Below are 17,151 nucleotides of genomic sequence, written 5' to 3' on the forward strand. Positions count from 1 at the left end.
TAGGTACTTGTCTACTGCTACTCTATTATTGTACTTTCACTATATATGTTTTGAATTTATATAGTAATCTTCTGTCTTTCTCTTGTACCTATATTCAACTAGAATTTGTTTATTCTGAGAATATATTATTGAATCCTTGTAAAATGTTAGATATACCTATTCTTTTTTATTTTATTTCTAAATATGTATTTTTTATATTCAATTTTAAAATAAATGACTATGAGTTTTCCTCCTTTTAAATAAGTGTTTATTTGATAAACCTTTCCTTACCAAATATAAAATTAATTACACATGTAAATAGCAATACATATACTATTTATGTAGATGACATAGTCTTCTTAACAAGAAGAAACTGGAGTTGTTTGGGAATTTGAAAAGTGAAGCAAGAAAATTACTAATGTTAATGGTATCTATAAATTTTAGTTTGTTACATATAAAGCATTTTAAGATATATATATATATATATATATATATATATATATATATATATATATATATATATATATAATATATAATAGTAGAACGATTTGTAATCTGTAATTTTAATTTAATCAGAACTACTTTATCCATCATGGCAATCTGAATTTTGCGAACTGCTGTTTTGAAAAGATTTGTGGTTGTTGTGTTGAACCATGTACGTAGATTTTTCAGCCAGAAAATCCTTCGCCTTTCTGGTTCACGTTTTCCTTCCACTTTTCCAGTCAAGATTAGTTGCAGCAGTTTATATCTTTCGCTGTTCCTCATGATGTGACTGAGGTATTCTATTGTGGTTAGCAGGTCTTTTTCTTTTTGCGTTCTCAACAAAACATCCTGATTAGTAACGTGGTCGGTATAAGATATCTTCAGAATTCGACGGTAAAGCCACATTTCAAAAGCCTCAATTTTCTTGCAATTATAGACTTTTATGGAAGGTTATTACTCTGGTTTGAACCCACCTATTGGAAAAGGTGGACTAATAATTATTCATATTGGATCTGAAACTGGCTTTGTAAATGGTGGTTTTTTAGAATGTACTTCAAGAACCACCAAAGAGTATCATGACAATAGAGGTATGTATTTGAAGAATATTTAATGGTATCAGACGGTTAGTAACATACCGCAAAATTCTGTTATAGTAATGGATAATGTTAATTGCCATTGTTGTTTAATTGAAAAACTACCAACTTTGGCTTTATAAAGGCATTATTTACTTAATTAGTTAAAAGGAAAAGAGATCACATTTGATAAAATGATGGTTAAAAAAGAACTCATGAATTATTGTTCAATAACACAAACAAAAGTATAAAAAATATGTAATCAGTGAAAAAGCTAAAAATGACAGAATAACTGTACTTCGTTTATCCCCATATAATTACTGTCAACTTAACCCTATAGAGCTAGTATGGACACATGTAAAGGGTGACATAGCGAAAAACAACAGTTATTGAAGAAATAACTGTTGTATCAAGACGTAGCGAGAAACAAACTACATACATTCAAATTAGTTGATGTGAAAAGAATGTTGAGGAAGCTTTATCGAAAGTCACTGCAGAAAATTGGAAAGTATGTAGGTACACATACAGCATGCAAAAAGGATGAAGAAAAGTTAGGGAACTTAGATTTGTTACTTGACTAATGCTTATTAGAAACCAATTATCATTGCACCAAACAACCAATTTCAGATTCACATGATGATCATAAACACGATATGATATATTAGGTATGTGAACTGTGATATTTATTTTTATTCGACCTAAGGAGAACAGCATATAGCAAATTCAAATATTTGGTGAGTGACAATAATTGATAAAGAGGAAAGAAATACAAAAGAGACTACTAAAAGTAGGTAGTGCAATGGTATAATGTTCGTGACCATTGGCATTGTATGCTTGTAACACTTGGATAATGAATAAGAAAGATGAAATGAAAATATACATCTAGAGAAGGAAATTACTTTGAAGATACAAGTGATACAATTTATTCATCTTCTGAAGAACTTGTGTTACTGTCATTGCCAATTGGAATTATTAACGGCTCTATTACACTATCCATGATGCCATCTAATTTACACATTTTTTCCTCCACTTTGAGAATGTGATTAACACAATTTTGCCAATGTGTTGTGGTTACATTCTCGAGAGCTTGTAACAGAAGTTTTTTTACTTCTTTAAGTTTAAATGTCGTGTTTTTAAGTGCCACTTCATTTTTCACCTGGGCCCAAATTTTCTCAATGGGATTCAACTCGCAATGATATGGAGGCAGCCGCAGTACAATTTGACCATTTGTTTTAGCCATCTCATCAGTTACATACATATTATACTTATCTTTATTTACACGTACAAGATGTAAAAGTTCTGACCTAACCATCTCCATATCAAAAGGAATGTTTTTTATTTGTAACCATTCTTGCATATATTTCTTTGTTGATGATGTTGTCGGAATTTTTTCTACTTTTCGGCTGTGATATGATGCATTATCCATTACAATGATAGCGTTTTTTGGTAATTTTTGCAAGATACTATTAAACCAATTTTCAAAAACAGATGCATTCATTTCTTCATGGTAATCCTCTGTCTTTCTTCCCTCAAAAAGTAAAACCCCTTCATTAACAAATCCTAACTCTGATCCAACATGTAAAACTATGAGGCGTTTTCCTTTCCCCGATGGGTTTCTCAAACCAGTAGACAGCCCCTCAACGAATGCCTGTCTAGGGTTTTTTATGGCACAGTCCACCCACACTTTATCTTTGGTGTGACCTTCATTTACCCATGTTTCGTCAAGGTAATAAATGGGCCTACCTTCACTTCTGTACCTTTTTATAGAAGTTAGGTAATTACGCCTCCATCTGACAATATCATCACGTTCAATTAGAATACTTGTTCGACTTCTCTTCAAGTACCTACAAAACAATAGAATGTTACATTTAGACCAGGGCAGATCTGTGAAAAAAGTCTGTTTTTGGATATGAGAGGTGGCATGTGGCATTCGGATTTTTGCAGAAAAAGTTAGGTAATAACTTCAATAATAACAATTGACTCATGCTCCCTCTCAAATATGCCCGGAGCTTTAATAAAAACATTAAAATATTTAAAAATTACTAAAAATATCGATTTTTGTCTACTTTCTTTGCTCATAACTTTAAAACTATTAATTTTGGAGGAAAGTCGTACATAAATAAAACAAAGATAATTAAATTTCCTATGATATATGAGTGGTTAAAAATGTCTTCCAACCATTTAGGTTGTACTTAGGTCCTTCGTAATTGGTTTAGAAAATTTTTATAATCTACTCAAACCGTCCACCAAATTTGAAATTTTTTAAAAACTTTTAGAACAAACATTAGACCATTTAGATGTTTGCAAATTTTTTTAAATATAAAGACGCAGTCTACCGGTCTAATACACTACAGAATTGAAATCGTATTATTTAGGCGGTCTCAGCAATGTTTTAAAGTTATAAACAATTTTTTTGCTTATAAACAAATAGATTATTGAAAAAACCATACTGGAACAGACTCGGTAGACGCTTCTTGTAAAAGAAAAAAAGTTGAATTGCGAGGAGTAGTTCCTAAGATACAACCGGTCAAATTTGACCGGTATTTGCGACGAAGCTATACCTAAACAGTAGGATGGTAACTTTTGAACCATTACCTTATTTTTTCGGTTCTCTTTCTCTATACATTTTCATATGTTTAAAACACTCATAACATAAAATAAAAATGTTATGTTTGTTGCATATATTTAAGTTTGTATTACAGATGGTAAAGAAAGAGAAGAAAAAATATGATGGCAGAGGCAGATGATGAGATGAAGATGAAGGATGAAGAGAACCGCATGATGGCAGAAGGTTAAGGTTAAGATTCGTAGCTTTTAGCAAAGCTTTGCTTTTAGTATTAGTATTATCAAAGAATATGTATTATATTCTTTGATTGTACTTACATACATATTAAAATTAGAGCCGTGCCCCACAATTTGTGAATTTTAAGTTGCTAAGGAAGTAACACAGAATCCATATATACAATTTATACATCTGGAATAGCTGTGAGTCAAACTGAAATAAATACCCAAATTCATTCTACATTTACAGTGGAATCGTTTAATGAATCAGTTACAAAATTGTCACGATGGGTGAAACGCCTGGAAGGAGCTTTTAAAGTTTTTGAAATAGATCACAATATGAAATTATCTTACCTATTACATTATATGGGTCCTGAAGCCTATGATACACTATGTGACAAGTAAGTACCAGATGATAAAACATAGAATGAAATTATTACACTATGTAATGTACAATTTTTACAATCATGTCCCTTTGGAAATTGCTGAAATTTACAGGTTTCAAACCAGAAAATAAGCCGAGGGAGAATCAGTGCAAGAATTCTTACTAGCATTACAGAAGACAGCAATAAATTGCAATTTTTAAGCATATCTAAAATCTGTAATAAGGAACCAATTTGTCTTTGGATTACGTTCCAAAAAAAAATACAAGCAAGACTATTGGAAACAAGGAATCTAGACTTGGATCGAGCAGTAGAGATTGACAGTAGTTTGGAAACGATCAGAAAAGAACAGTAATCAATTAAATTACAATAATTCAATTAACAAAATATTCAAAACTCAATAAGAGTAAAAAACATACTAATACAAGTTAAAATGTAAATTCAAGTACAAATATTACACATTCTAGTTCAAACACTAAAACAGGTATATGTTATCGTTGTGGGGATGCTTCTCATTTAGCCAATCAATGTAAAAAGAAAAATTTGGTATGTAATTTTTGTAAGAAAAGAGGACATTTACAAAAAGTTTGTTTGAAAACTAAAAACATAAATGCTGTTGAGGAAATTTTAAATGTACATTCAACTAATTTAAAAGATAAATTTATTATTAGTTTGAAAGTAAATAACAAACCGATACAGTTTGAAATTGATTCAGATGCTGTAGTCAGTATTATTAACAAAAATGTATTTAATTAGAATTGTACTGAATTACAATTACAAAATACTAATATAAAGTTAGCTACTTACTGTAAAAATGAATTACATGTTTTAGGTATGGCTTTGGTGACAGTTGAGCATCAGAATAAAACTAAATTCTTGAAATTATATATACTTGATGGTGAAGGTCCTTCATTGGTTGGGAGAGAGTGGATCCATTCATTAGATATAAATTTACACAATGTGAACACTGTCTCAAATGCAGAAAAGGAGTTACAACAATTGTTTACAAAATATAAAGATTTATTTGACAAATCTATTGGACAATTTTCGATTTCTGATACCAAAGTTATACCTACCTTAACCCTTTCAGTCATGCTGGGTATAATTGTACCCATTAATTTGAATGCATATATAATTCTACAGGAATCTGCAACTTAGGCAAGTTTATCGAAATCTATATTCTATAAGTACTATACTTCTGCATTTTGTACCTAGATGGCGCATGGATGGTTTTGTGCTATAAGAAAATTAATGTCAAAAGCAATATGTCGGCAATTGCATTGTTCATAAGAGGTAAGTGTACTTGTTTCTTTAAATATTAGTTTGAATAAAGTCAATCGCCGTTTATATTTCAGTGCAATGTTGAAAGTAGTGTTACTTCTTACTAACTGTGAATATATTTTATTGAAATTAGATTTTTTTCAAATATAGAAGTGTGCTTCAAATTCGATGGGCACAATTGTAGCCAAAATGACTCAGTGTTATTTTTTGTTTCAGAGTAAAATGCCTCCAAAAAAGTATTTAACTGAGAAAGAACTCCTGGAAGAGCTGGAAAAACTGTCCGACATAGAAGGATTTGTTAGTGATGACGACAGTGACTGCGAAGAAAAAATACAAGTAAGACAGAGAGTTGGACATATGATAGATGATGTCTCAGAAAATCAAAACGAATTGGAGGACGAGGAAGAGGATAATGAGGTAGAAAAGGAGGATGATGATGAACAGGGCGAAAACGATGGTAACTATGATAACTTCATTACTCCGAAAAAAAAATGTAAAATGGTTACAGAATGTTCAATATCTAACACGACAATTACCTAATAAAATAACACAGATTTCTAATGAAAACTGCTCTGAGGAATATCCAGTTACATATTTTATGAGATATTTTCCCGAAAGTATATTCGAAAATTTCGTTCAATATACGAATATGTATGCACTTTGATCAGATAAAAGGCATATATCGAGCACAGTTTAATTAAATCTTGCCCAAGTACTTTCGATCCCTAGATCATCTTCAGGGGCATTTCGTCAATTGTGGCCTATCCGGCAAGAACAAGATGTCATAAACATATAATTGTACATTACACTACACTACAAATAGACAAACAAACACTTTAAAATAATTTAAGGGAGGCTACATTGCTTGAAGAAGTCGGAGACAGAATGAATATGTATGCTTTGCAAACTGGAAATGAGAAATTTGTACCGTGTAATCTACAAGAAATAAAATCATTTTTTGGCCTTAGTATTCTAACAGGCTGTCTAAAATTTCCAAGACTGCGAATGTATTGGGACAGATCTTTAAAAATTGATATTTTTTCGGACACAATGACATTGAATCGTTATTTCAAACTTCGCACGCACATACATTGTGTTGACAATCTGGAAACCAGACAGAGCGACGACAAACTGTGGAAAGTTCGACCAGTTTTTGAATCAGTCCTAAAGAGATGTAGAGAACTGCATATAGAAACAAATATTTGCATAGACGAACAAATCATGCCTTTCGAAGGGAGATTGTCTATAAAACAATACATCAAAAATAAGCCTAATCCATGGGGAGTGAAACTGTATTTATTAGGTGGTGAAAGTGGACTAATTTACAATTTTCTAATCTATCAAGGTAGTACCACAGAAATAGAACCTTCCAATTTGAAATATGGACAAGGTGCAGCTATCGTATTGCAATTAACAAAAGGACTTGAACCTAATAAGCATGCATTGTACTGTGACAATTATTTTACGAGCTATAATCTTTTACAAATTCTCAACCAAAAATCAATACTTGTTGCTGGTACTGCGAGGATCAATAGATTTTCTAAACCACCTTTAACTGATGTAAAAGATTTTTCAAAAAACCAGAGAGGATCAACGGAACAAATTATCTCTTCTGATGGAATTGTAGTAACCAGATGGTTAGATAACAAGTCAGTGATAATGGTATCCAACTTCGTTGGGGTTGGTACAGAAGATGTTGTAAAACGTTGGAATAAACAAACAAAATGTTTCATTGACGTAAGTCGACCCGAAGTTATACAAAAGTATAATAAGCCCATGGGTGGCATAGATAAAACAGATGCTCTTATTGCGTTTTACAGAGTAAAAAACCGTTGCAGAAAGTGGACTGTTCGACTAATCTTCCATGCAGTTGACATGGCCCTAACAAATTCATGGTTAGAATATAAAAAAGATATGCATACTTTAGGAATTCCAAAAAAAGATATCATAGACCTTCTACACTTTAGGATGAAAGTTGGTGAAGCCCTCATAAAAGTCAACTCTTTCAATAACCGAAAACGGGAAAGACCTTCAAGCGGTACATCTAGTCCAGTAGTAGCTGAAAAACGCCAAAACATTGAAACTAGACCTCTTACTGAGGTGCGATTAGATATCATTGGACATTTTCCAGAGCACCCTCAGCTACCTTTACCTTTAAGATGTAAAAACCCTGGTTGTATAGGAAAATCAAGATGGAAATGTCAGAAGTGCAATGTCCATTTGTGCCTTCAAAAGGAAAGAAATTGCTTTTTTATGTTTCATATGCGCTAGTTTTTTAGATTTGTTAAGTACTTTTGGGTACAAATGAACCCATAATAAATTTTTTTATGTATACATGCTATATTTTTATTAATGTCCAAAAAGTGTTATATGAACTGTTTTAAGTACATTTTAACCAAAAAATATTTTTTCGTTCGCTGAAAAAAAAAGAGGTACTGAAAGGGTTAAGTAGATCTCCAAGAATATGTAAACCTATTGTAAAAATGAATTTGTAAAAAAATTCATTGTCAAGGAAGAAAATGTTATATTTGATGCATATATTTAAGTTTGTATTACAGATGGTAACAGAAAAGAAAAGAAGGAGAGAACCGGATGGCAGAAGGTTAAGGTTAAGATTCATAGTGTTTAGTATTGTACTTACATATTATAATAAAGTAGTTTTCAAGTAATATATATTTCATTCTACACTATATACACAGTACATAACAAAAAACAATCAGTATTGAGCGATTATTTGGTATAAAAATACCAAAAATTCAAAAAAAAATAGGTTGAAGAAAGTTTAACTGCAAAGTTCAAAATCGGTATACATAAAAAAATGCATTTTCTCAGCTTCCAATCGAGCAATTTTCTTCATTTTTTTTTTAATCCGAAGTAACTCGAGTAGAGCCAGCTAAATAGCGCATTATCAAATTCCAAATATGTTTTAATTTTATTATAATAAATAAATAAATTTTTTTCTAACACACATCTACCTTACTAACGCACTTCTAAATGCCAAAAAGGCTTTAGTTTTGTTGTAATAAATTAATTTATTTATAACAAAATAAAACCACATAGGTATTTCTTCCTACGTTGTGGAATTTTTTTTTACAAAAACTTACCACACATATACCTTTTAACGTTATAAATAGAAATATTCTCATTTGAATAGTCTATAATTATTTAAACAATCTTTGTTTAAACAAATTAAATTTTTTTGTTAATTTTTTTTTACCTGGCGGGGTACTTATCAGTTTCAGCGGTTCTGATTTCGCCCCAGAAGAATATGTCATCTGTGTTTATATTTCCTTGATCAAATAAAGACTATTTAATTAAACAAAGATTGTTTAACTAATTATACAGCTTTCAAATGAGACAATTTGCATTTAGAGCGTTAAAAGGTCTACAACATAGGAAAAAAGAAGTAGTTATATTTTGTTAATTTATTTTTAACAACATTAAAGCATCTTTTGGATTAATGGTATTGCTATTTTGCAGCAAGGGAAATAAATTAAGACAGTTTTAACCTCTATTCGTATAACAGGAAATTTAATCATTACCTTTATTTTATTTTTGTATGGCTTTGCTCCAAAATGAATAGTTTTAAAGTTATAAGCAAAGAAAATAAAAAAAAAATCTATATTTTCAGTAATTTTTAAAGCTCTTTATCTTCTAATCGATTCCCTAATTCAGACATAATATATTTTTGGGTTGCACGTTTTATTTATTATTGTGGCTAACCTATATTTACTTACTTAAAATTGATTTGCTTCAAGAATTTATATAATAATGAACGACACATATTTGGAAGATCTGGGCGGTTGTTTACTTCACTTAAAATTTTATTTAATGTAGGCATTTCATTCTTGAAAAAGAAGCTGTGTACTATCTGGCGTATAGATGTTTTAACTTTTTCATCATATGTTGCAAGAATAGAAGGTCGACCGCCAATATTTTTAGGACATCTTACTGTTCCAGTTTGCTTATATTCTTTAATTGTTCGGTAAATAGTTGAATTCGCAACACCTAAAATTAACACATTACTTTAGTAAGTCTTGATTTTAACTATAACTATTCTGCAAAACTAACCTGTTGCCTGTTTTATTTTTGCTACCGTGGCTGTTATTTTCATTCCAGAATTATCACTTTTGATTTGTTTATACATGTTTAAAATGCATTGTTTCTCATTTGTAGATAAATGACCCAAATGTACTCGGCGTTTTTTTGGTGGAGAAAAATTAATTGAATCCATATTGTTATCTTAATAACACTAATCACTAATATGTCGCTAAATAGTTCTGAAAAGAACTGTTTTTATATAAATACAAACGAAAAATCTAAAAAATGTAAGGAATACCACAGAAAATACAAAAAATTGTCGATATAAATTTTGAATTTTAAAATTTCACAAATGTCATTAGTGTCAAAATGTCATAATTTAGTGGAGTAAACTTGCCTGCGATTGGACCAATTAGAAACAAGAATTACGGCGCGGAAAATTTGAATTACTCCTCCTGGTTAAAAAACAGACCATAGTACTCAGAGTATATACCCCCCTAGTATATACTCTGAGTACTAACTCCCATACAAAGTTTTGGTAGAGAGTTTCTAGCGCCAAATACGGACGGGCCGAAACTAATTTCATTTGGCGGCAAATTCAAAACTTAGGTTCTGAATTTTAGGCGGAAAATTCAAAAAATATGCTCTGAATTTTAGGCGCCACAATTCAAAAAGTGTGCTTTTAATGGAAAGTAAATATAGTCATAAAATAAGAAATAAAAACTTATTCTATGCCAAAAAATATATTCTCTTTCTTTCTTTCTTTCTTTCTCCCCTTCCTTTTACCCTATCAGGGTGTCGGATTTGGGCTAGCTATTTTAATTTCCATTTACCCACCTCTTTCATTCTTTTGTGTTTCCTGCCATTATTTTCAATTTCTCGAGTGATTTTTGTTTAAGTTTTCCCGCCTCTACTACTTGCTGTATCCATTTTTTTCTTGGTCTGCCTCTTTTTCTTTTTCCTACGTTTTTTGCTTCATAAATTTTTCTTGTTATTCTATTGGATTTCATCCTCATCAGATGCCCATACCAGTTTATTTGTCTCTTTGCTATTTTGTTCATTATCGGTTCCTGGTTGGCCATTCTCCTAATAGTCTCGTTGCTTAATCTATCCCATTTTGTCTTTCCAACTATCCTTCTTAGATGTCTCATCTCCATTGCGTTTATCTTGCTCTTATGTTTTTCCAGAATTGTCCAGTTTTCACTTGCATAGAGCACAGTCGGTATCACTATTGTGTTATATATTTTTATTCTTGTTTCTCGTGCAAGTTCTCTTTTTCCCATTATTTGGGCTAACGCATAATATAACTTGTTTGATTTCTTTGCTCTATATGTTATTTCCCAGTCTATTTTTTTCTCATTAGTTATTATACTTCCCAGGTATTAGTAAGTTGTTACTATTTCCAAGTCTGAGTTTTTACATTTTATCTTTATTTGATTATCTTCCTTATCTCCTTTGCCGCTGATTATCATTATCTTACTTTTTTCCTCGTTTATCTCCATTTTAAGTTCTTCTATTTGTTCTACCCATATATCCATTAGTTTCTGCATTTTATTCTCGGAATCTGCTATTAGTACTATGTCGTCTGCATACATTAAGGACTCTATTGTTACCGGTTGTAATCTGCGGTAACCTATTATTGTCTGTAGTTGATAAGTTCTGACTCTAGTGTTTCTTATCAATCCGTTCATTACTAATATGAATAGCAAAGGGCTGAGACTATCTCCTTGTTTAATACCTCTATTCCAATTAAATGCTTCCGATCGTTCCCCTGTTATTTGTACCCTTCCTTTTACCTCTTTGTAATTACTTTCTATAATTTTTATCAATACATTAGGTACGTTTATTTTCCTCAAGCATTCCCCTATAATATGTCTTTCTATCGTGTCAAATGCTGGTCTTCAAAATATATTCTCTCTGTCCAAAAATACAGTATACACTTACACATTTTTATGTATAAATGTATAACATAATATCTGATACAGAGAGAGTACATATTATGGTATAGGACAGTTTCTATTTAATATTTTATGATTATATCTGTTTTCCATTACATTAACAAACCAAAAGTCCCAAAAACAACAAAATAAAACACAGACATCCTGACACTTGTTTATTTGTAAAATTTTCTTTCGTAAAGTATTGGCTACAAATATCCTCATCCTCCTAATTTCTTGAGCCCTTGTTAAGGTGTGAGTGGAGACACTCTAAATATTGTTAGCTTGGTGTCTTTATTGGCTCCAATTCTGTACCAGATGAACAACTTCATGAAGGTATTTTTCCACCAATCTTCATTTAATCTTCCCGTCGTGTTGGAGATCTTTCTTTTGATATACAAATATAGATATCTCTATATTCATTAGTAATGGTTTGTTGTAAGTTACATACCGTCTAAAATACTCTGCCTTAAAGTACCATCTGTAGATAATAAAGTGTAAACTCTAGCATTTCTGCGATCTTGCTCTTCAGGATCATCATAAATTAGCATGTACTCCATGTAACTATTGCTCAGAAGTAGAAGATCCATGAACATCTAAAATAAAGAAATATTAAAATTAAGAATGTATGACTTTTTTTTATAAAATAAGGCCAATTTTAGAAATGCAATTATAAGAGTTAAGAGTTTTTTTTTATAATATAAGGCAACTTTTAGGAATGCAATGATAAGAGTTAAGAGTTTTAATGATTTTAAAATATATATAGTATATAAATATAACACTAATGTTGGTTAAGATTTAAAGGTAATTTAAGTACAAAAACAAAATGTACAAAATAGTATCGAGTTTGTATTTACTAACAAAAGTTTGGTATAATTAGGTGATGTTCTTACCTGGTGCTTGTAAAAATAAACGCCTAATCCTCAGAATGTTTAATAGACATTTGTCCAACTTTTACTTGCACCCATCAACAAAAAATATTCTTTTGATTGGGAATACTATACCATTTTGGTAATGTACCTTCTTCTCTTTTAGCAGTGTTTATTAGATATATAAAAATTGATGTATACTGTTTTTATCGCCTTTTTCTAAAATTTGGGATATGATGTTTTATAACGCCATTTGCAACTTGCAAAGGCGTGGATTACAATGTTGCCACTAACGGCACTAACATATTTTTTTTTGTGGATACTCATAATTCTTTAGAAATACGTTGTTGTAAATTTAAGTGGTGATTTTGGTAGAATTTGCTAAGTATATTATTTTTTTTATTGAAAAACGTATAGTATAATCATTATTTAGGTAAATTTGCAAAACTAGTGAAACCATTACAACAGCACTTACATCATCGTCATTTGCTATGTCATACCCCCCCACCTAACGTGACTAGTAGCGCCGCCGCCATTACGAATGAATGGGCCCATGCAAATCACTCTCCCCACCCGTCCTATTCCACTTGCGCTACTATTGGTTATGTATTGTGCTAGTACTGCTCCATTATTAGACTACAGTGTATTTATACCTAGTCTAAGTAGACGATTCGCTTAGAATTACTTCTATGTTTGCCTTTTTGTTTCTCTGGCCAGGACCAGGGTCTTAACCGCTAAACCATTCGACAGTGAACCGAATTCTCTCCTACTTGGTTATCTGACCGACATTATAGTATTATATTATTTTACACCAGTTTTGTATTGCTTATGCTGTAGTTATTTTTTAACATAAAAATAACAGACATGTAAAAATAAACAAAACAAAAAATATTTGTTCTTCTGTCTGTTGTTATATATGTAATAGAGATAATAGTATGCCTGGACTATACCAGGAGTATACAACTTTTCTAAAAAAAATATTTTTCATAAACGAAATCCGAACTTTTTATGTATATTCATAAAATAATATTTCAGTTACTCGTTCCACATATTGAGTTTTATTTTGTTTTTTTTTTTTTATCTGCGTCTCTCTATTCTCTGCGTAGTTGCATTTATAAAAGTGTACAATTCCAATTACGAGAGCTCGTAGGAGGAACTCCATTATGGCTAAATCGGTCGTTAAAAGTTCAAAACCGTCGAAATTGCTTAGGACTAACTGGTAGCGTAGAATATACTATGTAGTTGTTAGGTAGGTGTCCACGTGTAAGCCGTAGGAATAAAATAACACATCGCCGTGGGGGATTCTCTCAGTTGTTACTCAAGGACTTCACAACACTGGCTTTATGGAATTAGATGGTTGATCACATTCGCTTATGTTTTATTGATTTAGTATGATTGCGGATGATAAACGAATTATAGAAAGAGATTTGTTGTAATATAGTGGAGGAAAAGAATGTTAGCCTTTTCCTCTATTTATTTAACTTGTCCTTTAAGACTGAGGACTTATGATTAAAATAAAAACTTATGATTTAAAAAATGTAATTTTATATGTATTAAAAAACTGTCACTTAAAAATTGTTTACCTACTCCTTCTGCACTTTAAAATGCGTCGAAGCTACTTATGTTATTACCCTTTTTTACGCTAGGTAGGGACGAAATATTGAATTAGTTAAAGGAGTTACAAGCACCAGGAAAACTAATAGCATCAATTATATTCTTCTATAAGACGGTAAAAGCGAAAGTACAGATATATACAGATATAAAAAAAAGATTAGAGGAATTTGAAATTAGGAAAAGAGTAAAACATTGAGATAGTCTTAGTGCGCTCTTATTTATAATTATAATAAACAAAATGATAAAGGAAATACAATAAAAGGAAGCCGATCTAATTGGCTATCCCCATAATTATCTATCTATACAAAAGGTTATGATGACAAGTCACACTGTATGTCCAGTAAGGTAACGCCATCTAGAAAAGAAATCTGAAACTACCAACATCTGACATTTCAGTCATATTTTGTTCTTGAAACGATACGGTTGATCTATTGCTAATTCATACTACAAATAGATGATTCGAATATTGTTAATCGAAAATTTTACTACTTCACAGTAATCAATTTTTTCTAAAATTGCTAAAATTCACGTTACTGTAATTGTAAGGTAAGATCAATGACATATAATATTTATTTATTATATATCACTGGGTAAGATAAACATACACTTACTATAAAAATAAAATGACGTTTAGCAAACGTCAACGCTTTACCAACATAAAATAAAATTAAAACTAAATAAGACTAAATAAAATTTAATCAAGTTGAACAGAATTACGTAGAATTAAATAACAACTAAACAAATTTAAATAAAAGTAAATGAAATTAAGTAAAAGCTGTACCTCTAAAACGCTGATACACAGTTTCTAGTTAATTTGATATGTAAAATTTCATAAGAAATTGCTAAGGTTCATTCTGCTCATTTTTAGAGCGTTTTGTGGTGTAGGTAGAATAGATCGTCGGATCGTGACGTATGATACATTATTGGCAAGGAGAGGGTGTAGCGAATATGTTAAGACAGAAAAAACACATTGCGGCATTTCTAAAAGGGCATTACATCATATCTCCTTTGTTATAGCGTGTGATACGTTAAATGAAAGGGAAGGGTATCACAAATGCATTAAGATAGAAAACCAAAAAAGACGACTATCAAAAAGGCACTATACAGTGTCTTCATTACAGTATACTATAAGTAACGTATTATATACGTTATTAATAAGTCTAGTTACATACGAGATGTCATAGAGCCCTATGGATATAAATAGTTTAACTAAAAGATAAATTTTAATTTATTGACTTAAAGAAGGCCTCTGGCTGACTACAAAATAAACAACTGATCGACTCCTAAAAGGGGCGAATATAACAAATATATTTAGATAGAAACAACAAACAAGGCAACTATCAAAGAGAAACTACACAGTATCTTTATTATTAATGACCTTATAGCGACATACGAGATATCATAACGTACTATGATAAGAGATTTACCGTAAGACAAATTTTGATTTATTGAATTACAGAAAGTCTCAGGCTAGATACAAAATTAACAACAGATCGAATTATAATATGCGGCATAGCAAATAAAAGGGAGGATATAACGAATATATTTAGATAGAAAAAACAAACAGAGGGACTACCAAAAGGGTCTTCAACGACTTGGGACTATATATATATATATATATATATATATATATATATATATATATATATATATATATATATATACAGGGTGTCCCAGACTAATTTACCCACGCTATATCTCTTAAACGAATAGAGATTTTCGAATGAGACAAAAAGTGGTCAATTCTACTTGTAATACACTTAAATATGGCGTAGAAAAAATCATCCCCTAAATATTAATCCCTTAGTTACAACCCTTAACTTTAATTTTTTAGTACCCTGTATATTTTTTTATAGTTTTGGATGTAATCTTCTATCGTCTATTCAACAGATTTATTAAAAATAAAATCGGTTTGTAAATAATCAAGAAATCAATTTTTTTTAATTTTGTTAATTAAGTGTACCAGACTAATTTATCCAGGCTATATTTATTAACAAAATAGAGATTTTTTAAAGGGACAAAACTGGTCTATTCCATTTGTAATACACTTTAATATGGCGAAGAAAACATCATCCCCTAAATATTCATCTCTTAGTTACAACCCCTAACTTAAATTTTTTAATGCACCCTGTACATTTTTTATAGTTTTGGATGTGGTCTTCGTCTATTCAATCGATTTTTTTAAAAATAAAATGGGTTTGTTAAGTATCGAGAAAATATCAGTTTATTTTTTATTTTTGTTAAAATAATCAAGATAGCCTTAAAAAATAGAATAGAAAAGAAATATGAAGAATGCTTTATTATCATTGAAAATTTTACTATTTTAACTACGTAGTATAACTTCTTACGTGTGTACGAAGTACACAGTCTTTTTATTTAAACGTTATTTTTAATTTTTCAAAATTTCACTAACTAATATTATTTACATTAAATGTTCGAATTGTAACCCACCTACTGCAACACACATTTCGAATCGTTCCAGAATATTTTTGGTACATGTAGCTCGAATCATTTCTGGAGTAATTTGGCGACATGATTGTCTTATTTTTTCTTTTAATTCCTCTAAATTTTGCGGTTTTGATTGACAAACAATATCTTTTATCGCTCCCCAAAAGAAAGAGTCAAGAGGTGACAAATCACATGAACGTGCGGCCCACATAATTTCTGGAGAGTTGTTTGCTATCCAGTGGTTATCAAAACAGTTTTGTAGGTGGTCGCTAATGATTCTCGCATTATGTGGAAGAGCTCCGTCTTGTTGCCACCACATTTCTTGACGCTCATGAAGAGGAATATCTTCTAGCAAATCGGGTAGAATGTTTTCTAAAAAGTCTAAATATCGAACACCTGTTAGAGTGCCGTTAAAAAAGTAAGGACCTATAACACGGCCATTAAATAAACCGCACCACATATTTATACCCCAAATATTCTGAAATCTTGTTTCTATCATCCAATGTGGGTTCACGGGAGACCAATAATTGGAATTGTGATGGTTAACAACACCATTATTGTGAAATCTAGCCTCATCACTTCACAATATTTTTGATAAAAAAAGTGGATCATCACTGATTTTTAACATCATTTTTGCATTAAACTTAGGACGTCTTTGGTCATCACCAGGCTGTAATCCTTGAACTAGGTGCACTTTAAAAGGATGGTACTTGAAATATTTGAGAATTCTATGCACAGAACTTTTTGTAATGCCACATTCACT

General features: G+C 30.9%; 2 protein-coding genes across 5 annotated transcripts in view; one reads left to right on the top strand and one right to left on the bottom strand.

Annotated features, from left to right (window-relative positions):
- The window catches only part of Elk (Eag-like K[+] channel), a 1,090,653-nt gene that overhangs the window by 978,354 nt on the left and 95,148 nt on the right, over positions 1-17,151 (top strand). The gene's annotated exons all lie outside the window — the stretch shown is intronic.
- On the bottom strand, positions 770-16,848 carry LOC140437890 (uncharacterized). Its single transcript, XM_072527684.1, has 4 exons — positions 16,396-16,848; positions 11,909-12,053; positions 9,217-9,487; positions 770-2,878 (listed from the first exon to the last, which is right to left on the bottom strand). Exons 1-4 carry the CDS (start codon positions 16,846-16,848, stop codon positions 1,957-1,959), a joined length of 1,791 nt encoding a protein of 596 aa, XP_072383785.1. The 3' UTR covers positions 770-1,956.

This window comes from Diabrotica undecimpunctata, chromosome 3, assembly GCF_040954645.1.
Source record: "Diabrotica undecimpunctata isolate CICGRU chromosome 3, icDiaUnde3, whole genome shotgun sequence".
NCBI lineage: Eukaryota > Metazoa > Arthropoda > Insecta > Coleoptera > Chrysomelidae > Diabrotica > Diabrotica undecimpunctata.